The 19298-nt window shown below is 47.6% G+C and overlaps 1 protein-coding gene across 3 annotated transcripts in view; it reads left to right on the top strand.

Annotated features, from left to right (window-relative positions):
- RPTOR (regulatory associated protein of MTOR complex 1) overlaps positions 1-19298 on the top strand; it is a 2217374-nt gene that overhangs the window by 1832902 nt on the left and 365174 nt on the right. For all 3 annotated transcript variants that reach the window (XM_086931040.1, XM_086931039.1, XM_086931041.1), the window contains 2 exons: positions 5234-5358; positions 15658-15762. In XM_086931040.1, coding sequence (XP_086787166.1) covers positions 5234-5358; positions 15658-15762 — 230 coding nt within the window. The remainder of the gene's footprint in view (positions 1-5233; positions 5359-15657; positions 15763-19298) is intronic.

Below are 19298 nucleotides of genomic sequence, written 5' to 3'. Positions count from 1 at the left end.
TTTGGGGAGGGGTTTTTTCTTGTTCTTTTTTATTTTTTCAGTTTCCATGGGCCTCTATTTGTCTCTTCCCTTCTCCTTTTCTTCCTCTTTTTTCTCTTTTCTTTTTCTGGGTCAGCATGACGGTTAGACATTGCGCCTTTTGCGCTTTTGATAGCTGTTTTTTCCTTTTTTTGTAGTCATTACTACAGTAGCCTCACGTCTACGGGGTGGGCGGTGACTAGCCCGAAATTGAATGCGTGCTTTACATCCTGATGAGTGTATTTCAGCTCGGACACCTAGTTTATGTTCTCCCGTCCTGTGATACATTGTTGCGTGCATTGCTCACCCTAGATCCTCGGTAGATTGCATTATGTCTGATCCTTTTATTTTCATAATATTAAAAAATAACCTTACCTAATCCTGTAACTCAGTGGTCGCGTCAAACTGAAGTCCTAATTTGGTAAAACTGTTGTATCTCGTGCTGGGGGGACTGCTGAGTTGCTTTATTGCTAACGGATGTGCTATAAATTGCTGTCGAGGCCGGCCAGGTGGTTGTAGGCCCGTATATGTATGCTATTGATGCACAATAAAGGTTTTCAAAAAATTAAAAAAATAAATAAAATACATACATAAAAATAGAACACAACACATCCAGCTACAGTTGAATGCCAAAAAGTATTCAGCACACAAAAGAATCAAAGACAATTGTAATTTTCAACTGACCAGGACTCTTCACTAGAAAAAGGTGGTGAGTTGAAGCATGGTGCTATAAAACATTGACATTGTGATCTGTATCTGTAGGATTTATCTCAATAAAATTCAGTGAAGCTTAATCATGTGACCAAAAGAACAGATCATGGACGGAATGCTGAATCAATCGAACATTCACCCCCAGTCACAGATCTGGGTAAAATCCATCTTTTTTTGCATGCCATGCCATTTTAGTTTAGACCCAGCCATATGCAAATGAATCTTGACCCTGTTCCCAGTTGAAACAGTCCAGCCCGAACTGCCAGGCCAGGTCCTCCCTGGACCAGAAACAAGCATCCTAGGACCGGTTTCGGGGTTTCACCACTCATCAGCCAGGATAGCTTGAATCTTGTTAATCTCATCAAAAACGTATCTAATGCGCAGGTAGCAGTTCTCCCCCCCCCCCTCCACCTCCTGCACCCCCAGAGGGACCAATGTACATCCTTGAGGAGAAGATATTGTACATGAATATAATATTACCGTCATTTTTCTCCAAAAATACCTCTTTCACTTGCCAGTTTAAAAAGCAAGGTTGGACTTCTAGAAAATGTGTAAATGTACAACCCCTTAGCATCATGGCTTCTCTGCCTACTAAAATCATGAAAAATAGCAAGCATATTCGATCCCACATGAATCCTCAAACTGCTACAAAATGATGTCCATATTCAATTCTAAATATTGTTTTTCACACCAGACACAGCCTTTGTATGTACTGATACTCCAGCCTGGAGCACCTACCACAGAGTCACAAAGAGGTGTGAGCTTTCTGCACCTGTCTATCAACAGCCATAGTGAGAATTGTTCAGGGAAGAGACAAAAGGCTGGCCTTACCCAAAGGGCTTCCTTTTACTTTAACAGCAGACAATCCACTCTGATTCCTCACTCCCTCCATTTACCAAATGGCAGTGCGACAAAAAGTCTAATGAACAGCTCTTCTCAGCAAAAGACTTAATTGAATTCAGCTTCAGTAATGTCAGCAATGCATTTCCGCTCTATGGGAAAACAACCTCAGCTCCATCTTGTGCACAGAATCAGACCAGGATCTTCGAAAATCAAACCCACATTTCTCCGTTGCTGTGGGTTACTCATACACACAAAGGATGTACCTGCCACACAGACCACAAACATGCATAAAATATTCTTAGGACATTAGCTATAGAATATTGGCTAGCACTTAAAACCATAACTTCATACTTGTGGGCCAGCATGCCTCCACACCACTGACGCAGGTTTAAAGGGTTCATCACCTTCATACCGCAACTTTCATTCCGCATACCTTCAGTCCGCATACCAGTCTAACGAAAGTACCATCAGTCCGCAAAATTTTAAAACGCATGCCATTATATCTTATATGCTTTTACCACGCATGCTTTTACAACGAATTTCGTTGTAAAAGCATGATTGGTAAAAGCATATGTTTTTAATATTTAAGTGTAAGGTAAGTATATGGTTTTAGTTTAGGGGTGTTGGGGTCTTAGGGGTTCAAGAGTATTTTAAGGGTGTGTTTGGGGGTGTTGGGGTATATGTTTTAGGGGTACAGGGGTATTTTAAGGGTGTGTTTGGGGGTGTTGGGGTATATGTTTTAGGGGTACAGGGGTATTTTTAGGGTTCAGGGATAGGTTTGGGGTACAGGATTCAAGAGTATTTTAAGGGTGTGTTTGGGTATATGTTTTAGGTATATGTTTTAGGGGTACAGGGGTATTTTTAGGGTAAGGTTTGGGTTTTGGGGTACAGGGGTATTTTAGGGTTCAGGAATAGGTAAGGGTTTTGGGGTACAGGGGTATTAGGGTTCAGGGATAGGTTTGGGTTTAGGGGTACATGGGTATTTTTAGGGTTCAGGGCTAGGTTTGGGGTACAGGGGTATTTTTAGGGTTCAGGGCTGGGTTTGGGGGTACAGGGGTATTTTTAGGGTTCAGGGATAGGTTTGGGGGTACAGGGGTATTTTTAGGGTTCAGGGCTGGGTTTGGGGTAGAGGGGTATTTTTAGGGTTCAGGGATAGGTTTGGGTTTTGGGTTACAGGGGTATTTTTAGGGTTCAGGGAACGTTTTGGGGTACAGGGGTATTTTTAGGGTTCCGGGATAGGTTTGAGTTTTGGGTTACAGGGATATTTTTAAGGTTCAGGGCTAGGTTTGGGTTTTGGGGTACAGGGGTATTTTAGGGTTCAGGGGTGGGTTTGGTTTTTGGGGTACACAGGTATTTTTGGGGTTCAGGGGTAGGTTTGGGTTTTGGGGTACAGGGGTATGGGTCAGGATGGGTTATTGTTTAAGGGTGCTGGGGTATTTTAAGGAGTAAGGGTGGGTTATGATTTTGGGGTGCAGGGGTATTTTAAGGGACCGGGGTTGGTTATTTTTTTCGGGTTTATAGGGTAATTAAAAAAATATATAAATATAAATAAATATATATATATATATATATATAAATATACGTATTAAATATATATTTATAAACAAATATAATTATAAATAATTTTTAAATTTTGTAAAATATATTTATTTATATATATATATATATATATATGTTGTACTTTTACAAAGTATATGCCTTCACCACGCATGCCTTTGTGTTGTGATGGCATGCGTGGTAAAGGCATATTGGGAGTAAATGTTTGCGGGATAATGGTATTTCGTTGTTTTGGTTTTGCGTTATCAAAAATGCGGACTAATGGTATGCGGGATGTTATCCCGCGGGATAACGTCATATATTCAGTTTAAAGGTCTGGTCACAACTGTGCATTCACAGTACGCAATACTCTCCTACCACAGGTCTACATGGTAAACCCATGAAAAGGACATTAGTCCTCTGTCATGAAATAAAGGCAGGTTTTTTGCGCCCTTCTAAGTCTCAGGAGAAGTCCAGACCTCACTCATGTCAAAGGAGAGACCGAGGCCTCCATGCACACATGTTAGTATGAAGCTAGGGTCTAAAATCAACAAGATACACGCAGTTAGCAACTCTAGACAGGGTAACATAACTGTGCACCAGGAAGGTAGAATTCCTAACCCAACGACCTTGTTACCATACTTTTAATTGGTTGCCTTGTATTCTTCCTCTGCTCACATTTGGTGCACTATTTTTGGGATTTTCATTAAGCACTGCAAGAGAGTGCATGTTTTTTCTTGCTATTTCTCTTGTGTGCGGCTTACCATCCCAATACCCGCAAACCCCTTACACACGCACTGCTGCTTCCTTCACCATCTACCTCTCTGCCTATGTGTTCCCCACCGTTGGTGATCATTCGCATATTTGTTTTCTTATTTAAACTTTTTGGTGGGCCCAGCAGCTGCCATTTGTTCTGTTCCCATTACTGCGTCTCCTTCCAAACCTGCCCCCCCCCTTATTTCCCCATCCTTTGCAGTCATTTTCATGTTGTTTTATTATTTTCATTTTTAGAAGGGCCTCGCAGCTGTCAATTGCTTCTGGACCGCTTTGCTATCTGGAAAGCACTTTCACACAAATAAATTACCTTTTTGTATTTAGCCACTTAAGCCATCTTAGCTAGATGAATAAAAGAAATAAACAGCACTGCACCATTTTGTAGCCGTGTGCTTGCTTGGTGAGCAACGGCCATGTAATTGCATTTTTTTCGCAAGACCTACTAGATTTGTCAATTGTTTGTCATTATGGGGGTGATTGGGTGGGTGGAGGGGGACTGGGTAAAGGCGGTGTGACATGAACACCGTCTCATGTTGTATACAGTTGAACCTTTACAGCCTAAATTCGGTCAAAAGTCCTCTTACCAAGTGGTCCATGTGTCTTCATTCTTAATGGTGAAGTTGCTTTACGGTGTCAAAAGATCTGCCGTAATAGATTGCTGAATAGTCAACCGGTTTTCATTCTCCTCCTCCGCTATTTGGTGACTGGCAAAAAAGTTTTAATGACCTGTGTGTGATGATTATAGGGAACTTTTGACCGAATTTAGGCTGTAAAGGTTCAACTGTATATAACATGAGGCCGTGTTCATGTCACACCACCTTTACCCAGTCCCCCACCCACCCAATCACCCCCATTCCCCCTAAAACTTTCCTCTTTTCACTGAGAGCACTGTAAATATCAAAATGTATCGAAAGTAGACCTGTATTAATGCTTTGTGTAACAAAAGTATTGATCGTATGCTTTATTTTGGATAATGCAATGAGGCTTTAAAAGGTGACATATGGATCAATACGGATGCCCTGAACATTAAGAGCATTGTGTAACATTTTTTCTATATTTGGTGATTAAATATGTTGAATTGATTAATTCAGAAATAACTTTTCTTTGGTGAATCATTGATGTAAATATATATAAGAAGGACTACCTCGACCATTTCTCCAAACGTACTCATGATTTTTTTAAAGCATTTTTATTAGAGAACGGGTTAATTGCTTATGGGGGTGTGGATTTTCATACAACAGCTTTGAAAAAACCTAGGCTGTCCTAGCATTTGCATTCCTTTACAGTGCAATTTGTGTCTTATCACAGGTCTTCTAATTTTTCATCCCTTTTTTTCTGCCATTGGATGCAGCTTTTGGGACTGGAAGAAGGGAGAGAAACTGGACCACTTCCACAATGGAAACCCACGCTACACCCGGATCACGGCATTGGAATATCTGAACGGGCATGACTGCTCTCTACTACTTAGTGCCACTGGTAAGCTGTGATTTTTCCCTTTTCTCTACAAATCTGTGGCCTCGGTGTACTTCACAGCACAGTCATGACCTTACATACAGAAGTGATACACACCAGTAAGTTAGCAAGCATTGGCAAAGCCAAATTCTCTGTTTGGGGACCTGTGTTATATTTGCCAATGATTTTTGGCAACCCTGATGCTGTACAGCATGGCTACAGAAGAAAAGAAAAACTAAGATGCTGCCAGCCATGTTATTTTGTAAGCGTGCATGCCACACGTGCATAAGCCTACACAATGATGTTGTCGCTTTTTTTTTCTTTTTGCTTACCAATCAGTGTTGGACCGGTAAGTAAAAAGAAAAAGTTTTACAACAGTGTTTTTATTTGTTATTAAAGGGGGTGGTAAGATATGTTAAGTAACATGGAGGGCGTGGGTGGAGAGGGCGGGAAGAGTGTGTAGAGAGTTAAATACTGAGCGCTGGAGGGGTAAAGGAAGGCACACAGGTGAGGAAGCAATGAGGACCTGGGGGAGAAGCACGAAGGTGAGAAAGCAACACAAATCGTTAGAGGGGTACACTCAAGCAAGCACATAATGGAGAGGGCATGGGGGAAGCACATGGTTGACAGAGAGCAACACAGCCGCATAAGGGTCAAGAGGTGTGCGCAAGAGACAGCTGCAAAACAGATGCACTTTTAGGGAGTGTTTAAAAAAAATGGAGTTTGGAAAATTAAGCAGTGGGAGGACACATGTAATACGTTCATGCTCCAGGAGAGGGACATCACAAGAAGAGGAAGGAAAGAAGAACACACAAGATAAAATGAAAAGCAAGCAAATGAGTGACAAAGTCAATCAGTGATAAGCAATGGGTGGGCTCTAAGTTAACGATATACTGACAATAGGACTTTTCGCCAACGGACAGCTTGCACTGTCTGCCAGGCGAAACCTAAAAAGGTTATTGTGTTGCCAGTTGAAGAAGGAACACAGTGTGTTGCAGGTTTTGATATGACACTGCGGCCAGAGCTGGGAATCCGGGTTCGAGTCTCGGAGTCGGCTCCACGCAGATCATTTTATCTCCCCGTTCTCATGGACAGCTCCTGGCTGGATTCCATAACGGGTGATACGCCGCGCTATATAAATCTACTATTTACTCATTTGTGTTCAAAACAAAACAATATATATAATGAATTGTATGCAAGTTTCCGGGGTACCCTGGTCCATTCTAGGGCTTTTGCCTCGCGTAATTTCGATCAAACCCCCAGCTGATAAGTGCCCGTGTGCTACAGGGGATACACACAGCAGTGCTGGCCGTACAAGGAAATGCTGCCTCATTATCGCTTATTCGGTTGCTTTCAGGGCCAATCCGCCATGGTCTTCCTGAAGCTATTATCCCAGGGTTTCCACACATCTCGAGGGGTCGTGCAGCGTATAAATCTGGATTTCCTAATTGTCTTCAACCCGCGCACAAGCCCGGCACTATATTCCAGCGTTTCTCCTGCCTTCCACAAAGCTGCTTGAAAGCGCCAGGCCTCTTCATTAGGAAGCCTGCCGGGAGGCGGGTGAGGGCGGCGAGCGAGGATAGAGGCAGGCTGGGCACGTGTGAAAGGACCTCTGCCTATATTCTGCTGGAGAGCTATTGATAACTGTTTTCTTCCGTTCTGGCCGACGCCGGGGGAGAAGAAGTTTCATTAAAAGAAGCAGTGAGAAAGAAGCACAATGTGGCGTCAGTGTGTGAGATCCGGCCGAGGAGATGGGGGCCTCAAAAAGATGGTGGATGGGCTACGGCGGGAGGAGTCGGGTCCCATCCCAGCATGCATCTTGTCTCACTTTGATCCGGGCTCTGAGAGCGAATATGAACGGCGGAGATATGGAAGGTCATTTTCGGGCAAATTCAGTACCGTTTCACATGTTCTTAGTACTGTTGCCTAAAAGTACATGGCACTGCTAATGTCCGCTTACTTTTGGCGATTTAACCTGTATAGTGCACTCTAACCCTGTAATTTATGGTCTAATCGTCAGTGTCTGATATCCAACATAAAGTATGGGACGTTATACACATTGGTGTCCGCCACTGATTACAACCTCTGGAGATGGATGCCGAGAATTCCCAGTTTTTGCCTGATTTGATAATCGTGTTCTGCATAAGGTTTCTATTCTGGGTATTACAGCCACCGCTGCCTACTCCGGAGCACCAGAACGCCACCTCAAGGCTAAATAATTGCCGAGACCTACTCCATGGTCCCAGAATATAACCTAATTGCAGTGTAATCACCTGCTAGTGCGCTGTGTCACCCAGAATACAGGTCCGAACTTTGGTTCTGCCAGGCTTTTTCTCCCTATCCTGTTGATTGTAGGGAGCACTTTGCACTTTCAACTGCGATACAGCCTAGTATTCTTCTCACTGGATACTAGGACTGCAAAGGTTGGCTGAACTCCAGTTTATCTTAGACTCTCCAATGAAAACTGTGCTGGAGCTGGCTAGGGTACCGCATAGTGTAACACAGTAAGACAGCTCAGTAGGTAAGTCTATTCACAGCAGAAATATGTGGGTAACCTGAAGGCCACAGGTTGTATCCCAGCAGGCCCATGCATCCTTTCGTCCTCAGAGGTCGATCTACTGAGCACCAATAAATTGTCATAATATATAGCCTTATAGCACACCGTGGCGGGCTTTACCGGCTATTAAAGGCCTGCTGCAGCGTTCGGCGAGGGCCTGTAACAAGGCAGCTGGACTTTAAAAGCCGGTATAGCCATGCTACGAAGGGCTATAAGAACATTCTGCCACTAGAGGGCAGAATGTTCTAACAAATAAAACAAACCCTTCAGGGAGCGCAAGAGGATTGAAATCCCCTCAGGCTCCCTGAAACCTTTGTTCACAGCCAGAGCTGTGAACAAAGAAACATTGGAATGTTGGAGCTCCGGGCTTTACCAGCCATTATAAGCCCGGAGCACTCCATTGTTTTCAATGGCGCTTCCAACGTTCCAATATTCTAATATAGCCTTATAGCCCGACGTAGAAAAAGCTATTAAAGGCCCCCTCCAGCGTTAAAGGCCCCGAGCCAAAGGCTGGTATTGCAGCGCTTTAAAAACTTTGTGATGAAGTGCTGTGTGTAAGCAGCCGTTTATCATTCAGGAAGGCCGTAAAGACCAATACCCATTCTGAGGTATTACTTTGAAATTAATATCTTTGAGCACTCTTCCATTCATAAAACAGTTCACTTGAGGCAATATTATGAAATTTATCATAAACATTTCAAAGATAATTAAAAAAGCAGTCTTCAGAACAGTGATTAGGATATCCAAAGTGAAGAGAATTCTACAGAGGACGTTTCCTTTAATCACCAGGACAGTTCTTGTGAACCTCTGACAGGAGTGATTCGATGATCTCTCCGACTTTTCCTCCAGTTTCTTTGCAAACTCCCTTTCATGTTCAAACTCCCGCGGACTTCAATGTGCCAATGTAGGTGTATTCAGCCTAGGTAACTCGCTGTGTCACCTACCCTGCTGGGAAAATCATTGCATTGATTAACCATGCAACCACTGCTGTTCTTGGAGGGAGCAGACTTGGCCCGTAAGCATCTCAATAACAACCTTCTCCCAGTGGTAGAAACTACATTTCTTATGATGGTATGGAAGATTTCTGTACTAGGGGGTCAGTGTAGAAGTCTGCTGATTAGGGCAGCTACTTAAATAGTGATATACAAATCTACTACAGGCATAAACTTAGTTTTAGTATAAAGGCTTAACTCAAACACAGGTGAGAAAACAAAAGCCTTGGGGGGGGGGGGGGGCTGAATGGATTTTGCAGAAGTCAGACGGTATGCCTAACCCCGAAGTAGAGTCAAAAACTGAAAACCAAAACTTGACAGCTTGCACAGACGAGGCAGTCACTCTTGACTAGTTAAGGACAGAAAGGAGGCTCTTGGACTCTCGAGCCATCAGTAGCCGTTGACTCTTTCATTGGAGTAGTGGAGTTGGCACTCCTGTTGTCTGTGGACTCCGAAATCAGAGGGTGAATAAAGTATCACAAGGGAATATTCAGGAAAAGAGTGAACAAGTAGGTTCTGACAGGATGTACAAAGTGCTATTGACTTTACATGTGTTAAAACCACATGTCCCTACTCCAGGACTAGCCAATAATCCGACCGCGCATACCTATAATTCGGAGTGCCTATGGCAGGAACCCCCAAAGTCTGCCGTATGCAGTGTAAGGTGCCTGGATGAGGACCCACATTATCCCACCACAAAAGACTGTATCAGTTAACACCTCTTACCACTTCTTAATTCAACCTACTAGCGCGGGTATATCCTTTAGGAACTCCTGTAGGGCTCTTATAATTCTACATTTAAGGGGCATACCTGCCGCAGCCTGATCTAGGACCCCAAATCCCTAATGTTTGGCTGAGCGCTGTCCTCTCAGTAACCACAAGTTAGATATTATGAACTTCTGCTCTGATTCTAAAACAACAAGAATCTGTAGTATCTGAAAGAGACACGTTAGTGATAGATTCCTTACCTTAGAATATCCCCAGGCGTCAGACTGGATCCGGAAACTTTTGCGTACCAGTACCCTTGCGCGTCGGTAGGCGTCTGCGGCTCCGCGTCCGTCGTCGGGCCGTGATGACGTCGTCGGAGGACTTAGACGCCGCCTCCGCGTGCTGACGTCAGTTCTTCTTTTTTCTGCGCCAGCCAGCGCAGATCTGGAAAAAGCAGTAACCCTAGTCAATTTTTGACTAACTTTTTGGGATCATTTTTGATAATTTCTCGAAGTCTTGCGACTCCGATCGGTGCCGCAGGGATGCCTGGTTTCAAGCACTGCGAGGATTGCGACCTCGCGATGTCGGTCACGGATCCTCACCACCTGTGCCTAACTTGTCTAGGCGTCGACCACGACCCGACTGCCGATCCCTCTCTTCGAAAGCCTGGCGGGAGCCGCCCCCAGGCGACTCGAACTCCGGTAGTCGGCCCCGCGCCGCGTGAGGTCCTGGTCCCACGGGAGGTCGAGGGACAGGTCGCGGGGACGGAGCCACCACAGCTCCGGTAGTCGGCACCACTCCTCCGGGTCGAAGTAGTCGTCAGGTAAGAAGCACAAGAAGTCGAAGAGACGTCATCGCTCTTCTGACTCCCCCCGACGCGGCCGGGGGTTCGGGTGACACCGCCCACGCGGCTCCTTCGAAGTCACGGGCGTCGTGACCCGCCCCACACCCTCCGGTCCCTGGGCGAGACGCGACACCGGAGGAGATCGAGCGCTTCCTCATGGCCATGAGGTCCCTTTCTCCTCCAACGGGCTCCGTGGCGCCTTCGGGCCCAGCAGACCCGTCTGGGGCCCCTAGCGGGTCGGGGGCTTTGGCCCCGACGCCGCCGGCGCCTTCGGGCCCGGCGCCGCAGGGCCCCACGATCCCGACACCGCCGGCGCCTTTGGGCCTGGCGCCGCAAGGTCCGGCGCCGCCGGCGCCTTCGGGCCCGGTGTCGCGGGACCCCACTTGACCTCCTTCGGGCTCTGTATCGTCACCGGTGAACCTTACGACCCCCCCGGTGTCGGTCCGTCTGGTGTTACCCCCGGCGCCGTTCTCGGGCGGCGCCGGCCCGATGCCTCCTTTGCTCCTGTTCCGGCGTCGGAAAGGCGCCGCTGGGCGCCGCTTTCGACGCCGCTTGGAGATTTTCACTTCTACGAACAGGCCCCATTGATTGACAACCCTGAGTATCAGGAGATGGGTGATGAGGAGGATTGGGAGGGGTCTGAGGACCCTCTGAGGACTGGGCAGGAGACCTTGAGGAGGCCAGTGGCCTGGACACCTCTCCAGACACTGGTTTTGTCTCCCCTCCTACCGTGGCTTCGGAGGAGGGCGCAACATATAGTGTGGTGTTGACGAGGGCTGCTAAGGCCTTGAGCTCCCCGTCGCGGCCGTGAGGACTAACCTCCTCACTGAGGTCCTTACACCGCAGTCAAGCTCGGCTGAGCCTCTGCTGCCTTTTAATGAGGCCTTGACGGACGTCCTTTTGGGCACTTGGTCCAGGCCCGCCACGGGCCCTGCACCAGCAAACGGGTGCCTTTCGCTCCTTTCGTGGCCAAGGAAGGGGCGCCCCCACACGTGCTGCCAGCCACTCGCCGCAAACTAACATCCAGCGCGGTGGCGGCCATGGAAATCGCCATGGAGGCGGTCGGGGACAACGGCGAGGCCAGTCCACACCTTCCCCCGCAGCATCCGCTTGTAAACCCTCCTAGTCCGTGCTTCTCGGCCCATGTGACGCCAGTGGGGGGCAGGGTTCGCCATCACCACTCTCACTGGAGCACTTTCACTTCGGACAGGTGGGTGCTGCAGATCATGGGGCTACTCCCTCCCCTTCGAGACGACCCCTCAAGCCATGCCACCGCAACACCACCGCTTATCGGGGGATCACTTGCGGCTTCTACAGGAGGAGGTTTCGGCCCTCTTGGCCAAGGGGGCCATTGAGCGCGTTCCTGGGCCAGAAGTAGGACGTGGTTGCTACTCCCACTACTTTCTGGTACCCAAGAAGGGCAAAGGGGGCCTACGCCCTATCTTGGACCTACGGAACATCAACGGCTTCCTCCGGAAGGAGAAGTTCAAGATGCTGACTCTGGCTCAGGTCTTAGCTGCCCTGGACTCAGGAGACTGGATGGTAGCGTTGGACTTGCAGGACGCTTATTTCCATATCCCCGTCCTGCCGGCCCACCGGCGTTACCTGCGGTTCACGGTAGGCCTCGAGCACTTTCAGTTTACCGTGCTCCCCTTCGGCCTTACCAGTGCCCCACGGGTGTTCACGAAGGTGATGGCGGTGGTCGCAGCTCATCTGCGCCGGTTAGGGGTCTCAGTTTTCCCCTACCTAGATGACTGGTTGTTGAAGGGGAGCTCGACCAGACAGTCGTCCACCACCTCCAGACGACGGCAGACCTCTTGCACCAGCTGAGGTTCTCCATCAATGTGCCGAAGTCACACCTGTGCCCCTCTCAGAAGCTCCTTTTCATCGGAGCGGTTTTCGACTCTGCGCAGTTTCGGTTTACCCTCCCGAGCAGCGGGTTCGGGATATACAGGCTCTGATTCCAATCTTCCAGCCTTTATCCCGGGTTTCGGTCAGGTTGACGCTGTGGCTTCTGGGGCTGATGGCTTCCTGCATCCTTCTGGTGCATCACGCCCGGTGGCGGATGCGGGCTCTGCAATGGGACCTGAAGTTTCAGTGGGCCCAGCATCAGGGCAACCTGTCCGACCATGTCCTGATCTCGGAGGGCACTGCAAGACAGCTGCAGTGGTGGCTCACGGACCGCGATTGGGTCAGCGGCAGATCCCTCTCCCTTCCCCACCCGGAGCACGTAGTTGTGACGGACGCGTCTCTCCAGGGCTGGGGAGGCCACATGGGATAGGCGGAGATCAGAGGCCTCTGGTCTCCGGCGGAGTCCCGGCTCCATATCAACCTTTTGGAGCTGCGGGCGATTCGTCTAGCACTGAAGGCATTCCTCCCCGCTGTCCGGGGGAGTGTAATGCAGGTGTTCACGGACAATACCACCGCCATGTCGTACTGCAACAAACAGGGCGGGGTGGGGTCGTGGACCCTCTGCCAAGAGGCTCTGCGCCTCTGGCAATGGCTGAAACATCAGGGCGTGACTCTGGTGGTTCAACACCTGGCAGGTTCTCTGAACGCCAGGGCGGACGAACTCAGCCGTCGGTGCATGATGGATCACGAATGGCGTCTGAACTCGGACGTGTCGCAAGGTCTCTTTCTGCAGTGGGGAGAGCCTTGGTTAGATCTATTCGCCACCGAAGAGAACGCGCAATGTCATCAGTTCTGCGCGTTGGAATTTCCAAGGCGGCGATCGCTCGGAGGCGCTTTTCGTCGCAAGTGGAGTTGCGGTCTGTTGTACGCCTTTCCGCCTATACCACTTCTGCCCAGAGTGCTGAAGAAGATCAGGCGCGACCGGGCACAAGTCATCCTTGTGGCTCCGGACTGGGCACGAAGGTACTGGTATCCCGAGCTACTCAGTATGTCAGTCGATATCCCGGTTAGTCTGCCTCTTCAGGAGGACCTTCTGTCGCAGCAGCAGGGGACGGTCCTCCACCCGAACCTGTCCAGTCTCCACCTCTATGCTTGGAGATTGAGCGGCGACAGTTGAGGCCATTTGACTTGCCTCCTGTAGTTTGTAACACCATTCTGGCAGCCAGGCGTCCCTCCACAAAGACGGTATACGCCTGCAGGTGGAACAGATTTGTGGCATGGTGCACAGCAAAGGCTGTGGATCCCCTCAATGCCCGTCTTTCTGAGGTTATTGTCTTTATTCTTTCTCTTGCCCAGCAGGGCTCTGCTCTGGGCACTATCAAGGGCTACCTTTCTGCTCTTTCAGCCTTTTTGAGGCTGCCTGATTAACCTTCTTTGTTCAAGTCCCCTATCGTTAATCGATTCCTGAAAGGCATCACGCATACGTTCCCTCCTGTTCCCTTTGTGATCCCTCAGTGGGACTTGAACTTGGTTCTAACTTTTCTGATGTGCGCTCCCTTTGAGCCACTTCACAACTGTCCTCTTCGCCTTCTCACTTTGAAGACAGCCTTCCTGGTAGCCATCACCTCTGCCAGGAGAGTGAGTGAGCTCCAGGCTCTATCCTGTAAACCTCCTTTCCTTTCAGTCCATCCGGACAAAGTTGTGTTGCGGACAAGGCCCTCTTTCCTACCCAAGGTAGTCACGGCCTTCCATATTGGGCAATCTATCACCTTGCCTACCTTCTTTCCGCCTCCGCATCCCTCGAGAGAGGAAGAGAGGCTCCACCGTCTGGACCCAAAACGTGTGCTCTCGTTCTATTTGGACCGCACACGCCAGTTCCGGGTGGATGACCAACTCTTTGTTGGTTACGTGGGCGCTAAGAAGGGGAAAGCGGTGCACAAGCGGACCATCTCGCGGTGGATTATCTTGTGTATCCAGGCGTGTTACTCCTTGGCAAAGAAGGAACCCCCTGCTGGGCTGAGGGCTCATTCCACTCGAGCCACAGCGACTACGACTGCTTTGGGCCGAGGTGTGCCCTTGCAGGACATTTGCCATGCGGCTCCATGGGCCTCGCTGCACACGTTTGCAAGACACTATTGCCTGGACAGTCAAGTCCGGAGGGATGGCTTTTTTGGCCGTTCCGTCCTCCAGGACTTTCTGGTGTGATTATTGGTTCGCAGACCCGCCACCACGGGATTGGTATTGCTGGGGTATCTATTCTAAGGTAAGGAATCTATCACTAACGTCTCTTTCAGATGCACAAGTTACTACTTGTGTAACGATATATCTGTAAGAGACATTAGTTAGTGATAGATTCCTTACCGACCCACCCATCCTCCCAGTTCTGCGAACCGATATCTAGGGTTAAGGTCATCCCCTTTTAGGGCCCTAGTTTCATGGCACCAGTGTTGGTTTTTGGCATAGCTCTGCGTTTCTGGCGTGGAAAAGCTGTGTCTAAGAACTGACGTCAGCATGCGGAGGCGGCGTCTAAGTACTCCGACGTCATCACGGCGCCGACGACAGACGCGGAGTCGCAGATTACGCCTACCGACGCGCAAGGGTACTGCTACGCAAATGTTTCCGGATCCAGTCTGACGCCTGGGGATATTCTAAGGTAAGGAATCTATCATTAAGTAATGTCTCTTAGAGATTTATCGTTACACAAGTAGTAACTTGTGCTTCAGGTTCCATCTCTTTGTTTAGCCCGAGACTTCCAAATCATCTTTGGGTTCTGGGTCTGCTGATTGATTTCCTTATGGTTCTATGGGTGGTGTTAGGTGAGGAAGGGATCCTAGTTTTGTCTTCTGGGGCAGAATAGGTGAGAAAGAGAGACAGACTGCACTACATCTGAAGTGTCTATGTCTGTGCTTAACAATCACTGATGTAATGTCATAGGATTTGTGCACCACTTTAATGGCTTCCCAAAAGAAATCCCCATATTATATCTTTTTTCTGGCCACTCACACAAGATGAACGTTTGCTGATGACAAGCAGTCACCAGTGCAACATCAGAAAGACGTTGGGGTAGAAAATGGAATTGTGCTCAGTAAATAACACATGACAGGAAAATGTGGATGAGGTGGATATATGGAGGGGAAATTTTGCATACTTTACCTCGAGATGATGGTTAGAAAAGTTCATCTGGGTGCAAGCAGACACATTGTGGTACATCGAGCGCTTTGAAAGTGGGTTGAAGGAAACCCGGAATATGTATAATGTACACTTCAATTTGCCAGGCATGTTTGTGGGTAAGACACTGGTGGTGTTAGTCTTTGTCTTCTCTGACCATCCTTGCTTTCTCCTAACCGCTCTCCTTTTGGTCTGCCCTGAAGATGATGGCGCCATCAGGGTGTGGAAGAACTTTGCAGATTTAGAGAAGAATCCAGAGATGGTGACAGCCTGGCAGGGCTTGTCAGACATGTTGCCGACAACCCGAGGTGAGTCTGGCATGCGATGTGCAATATTCATTTGTGGATTATAAATCCATCCGCTTGACAAATTTATTTTTGCTGTGGGAGAAAAGGCTGGTGTCGTTTATGGATAGACTTTCAGCTCAGAGCACCTAAACCTTGCCTGTTTCTGATGAAAAACCCAGATTCTCCCTTTCAGTTAACCATATAATGTGTGTGCATGCATATATATATATATATATCTCCCAGTGGCAGTTGCCACTGGATACTTGTAATTAGATCAGCTTTTCCATACGAAAAGCTTTTTTTGTGTTGCTGGTAACTTTGGCATTGCTTGACAAATCTCTACGAAACTTTCCAAAAAGGTACTACTTTTTGACTAGTTTGTGCATGGAAAGTTTCGGATATGTATGTGAAGGGTATGATTTGAAACCAAAGTTTTTTTTCTATGTAAATGGTGTGCAACAGAAACCTGACCCACATTTTACCTTTCTGATGCATTAATGAAGGCTGGGAGCTATCGTTCAACCCTAGGGATGGCTGCATATCATTCCATAGTGCCCTAGCCATGCAGAGCACGAGATAAGACAGTGGATTCTAAACTCCATAACTACACTAAGCCTCTACTGGGAAACAAAACAGACCTATGTGTTAAACCTTTAAAAAAAAAAAAGACATCCCCTACTATCAACGATAGCAAAATAGTACCACTGAAATGCCATTCAACAGGTGTGCGCAAAAGCACGCGGCTGCTGTAGCTCGGCCATTACTCTGTCAATCCTGATGCAATATTGAAGAAATCCTGGAGAGAAGAGATTAACACAAATGTTGCATTGGCATAACTGTAGACCCTATCATCTTTGAATAACTAACAGGCAATCTCGGATGTGTTCCCCCCTAATCCGAAGAATATATTTGTGTTTCTGGTAAATGTTTATCCAGTGTATTACTCTTTGTGTAACTCACTTTTCATCCTGAAGCAAGGATGTTGGCTTGCTGGAAATACAATTATAGCCTGTTGGTGTAGTGCTGATATAATATAAGCTAATGTCTTTTTGGTGATCTATTTTCTTCTGATTTTTTTTATATGTGCTTTTTGTTAAAGCCCTCATTATCAAGGCTTTAATGGCATGAGGCTGCTACTCGTTTTTTGTCTGGACTTACGCCCCATGGGCCTCAACAAATTGCCTCAGCAGGCTAATTACAAACTCTAGTTTTGGAATATTTTGGGTAAGGGACACTTTCCTCAAATAGTCCAGAGCTTGACTATATAACCATATGTCATCTAGAGAAGGAAATATTTGCAAATTCATCGAGTCAGTATAAATTTGATTTTAAAATATCAATCAATGTGCAGAGGTTAGTGCAAAGAAACGCTAAAGTACATATATATAGTATAGTAGGTATTTCTAGTTAGGACCTAGTTTCTATAGGAAGAGCTTTTTTTCAGTTACCAATTACTTTAGCGTTGTTTGATGAATCCTCATGAAATGTTCATAACTAGTATGATGATCACTTCAGCTGCTGTCTTGAAAGTTGTTTCATGATGATTCATCAAGCGGGGGCCGAGAAAAAGCAGGAGGGGGGGGGGGTCCTAAAGCACGTTTTCCCCATGTTAATTTCCATAGAGATTTTAGACATGACTACCACCTGAACTGCTGAACAGAATGACAGCAAATTTGGCAGAAATGTAACTGTTGGCCAAGAATGTGACCTTTTGTAAATTGGCCCCAATCTGTTCAGTAGTTTTAGAAATATTAAGAAAAATCCAAATCTGTATAAATAGGGACAGAGCTCTTCTGCGGATCCAACAGTCCTTGTGCTCAAATCTGATTGGCTGGCAACACTTCAAACCAGGAAGAAGTGGTGGCAGCCATCTTGGGACTCTGCTTCAGCCGTGCCCCCCCCCCCACTAAAATTAAAAAAAGAAGGCAAGGTAGGAATACCCTGACCCCCTATACCTCTTGGGGGGCTTTAGAGGGAAGCCGCCAATACGAGAAAAAAAAAAAAAAAAAAAAGCATCACAGACTTCCACGCTCCTTTACTAATAGGTCCTCAGGTGGGCCAGATCCCAGGTGCATGATAACGTATGTAAAGAAGGGGGGTGCACAGGCCCCACTCCTATGGCTTATAAGCCCTAGGGACTGCCACCTCCCCGGGGCAAAAAATAAAATCAATGCACGGGGCCTGCATGGACCCCGCAGTTCCAGTTACCACCCCCTCCCCAGGGCAATTTGTTGAATTTAAGGGGGGCATGCACCCCCTTTTCCCCCCAAACCTCCACGGGGCTGAAAAGAAATTTATGTAGGAGGCCCCTCACAGATCCCTTGCTCCGTGGACTGCCACCTCCCCGTGGCAAAGATTTAAGATGGCCACCCCCCAGGGATAGCTCCTGCTACCTCCTGAAGTGCCCAACCACGGGAGGTGGCTGTTTGCTTTTGCTTGATGGGAGCTGACGGAGTTATGTTGGCAAAAGCCAACATAACTCCGCTTTCTGCAAGCCGGAGCTGTCAAACAGATCCGGCTTTTAGAAAACAGGATTTTCATCCGTTTCTCTGCACGCAGATATGTGTGCAGAGAAACAGATGAAAACATTGCTCTGACAGACAGAGTGCTGCCTTTGAGTCACAGCAGTGCTGGCTCCCGCAGGAGGCAGGGAGCCACCAGGGACCACAGGGGTCTAGAGGCTCCCCCCGCAGGTCCTCAGCACAGGTAAATGGGTACCCTAGGGGCACCCAGAATAGAGACGCCGGGCCCCGTAGGATGGGTTCCCCATGACTGAAATCGACCCAGGTAGAAGGGCTGCACAGCCTTTCTCCACTTATAAATATACATTTTTATAAAAGAAACAGACCAGGTTCTTGGGGATGGTGTCCCTGGAGCCGAAATCTGCCCAGCGAGGGGGTCAGTGCCGCCCTCTTTCACCCATTGCAAAAATCAGATTTAAACAAAATACATTTTTAAACGCCAGCCCCGCGGTAAGCCGCGGAGGCCTGACCTCTTTCTCAACCACTCTCCAAACTCACTTCCTGGTGTTCTACTGGTTGGGGGATGAATTGCCTTTGGCTGCTGAGGGTCCAAGAAGTCCTCCTGTTAACAGTAGAAAGTCGCACACAGCAGGATTGCTGAGAGCGAGTCGAAGGCCCCGTTCTCTTTCTCCACCACTCAGCAAATGCGCCTAGTAGTTAATAGAATTAAAAAAAAGACATAGAAAAAAACAAAGGTTACAGGAACATTATAGTTGGGCTCAGAATTCACTTGTACAAAACCATAGAAATACAGCCGTTTTAGTTACCTGAGCTAACTACAACGTACGTCCCGCAATGCACTGCTTATGACCTTACATAATATATTACTCATGACCTGATCAGCGTGATATCACGGATGACCTCAAGTGAGTGTTAGTGTTCTGAAGAGTTTGAGTGTTAAACATACATAGTAACCTACTACTAATGTTTTTTGGTAGTGAAATCTGAGCGTAGCTATTATTTTTCCTTCACTCCACCGCATATAATGTCACTAACTAAGTGCTCCACGTAGCTTGCAAGGCGCAGCATGCCTCA

The sequence above is a fragment of the Lissotriton vulgaris genome, chromosome 7 (genome assembly GCF_964263255.1).
Source record: "Lissotriton vulgaris chromosome 7, aLisVul1.2, whole genome shotgun sequence".
In the NCBI taxonomy this organism is placed as follows: domain Eukaryota; kingdom Metazoa; phylum Chordata; class Amphibia; order Caudata; family Salamandridae; genus Lissotriton; species Lissotriton vulgaris.
The sequence above is the reverse complement of the archived record's forward strand: the minus strand, read 5'-3'. Positions and strand labels throughout refer to the sequence as shown.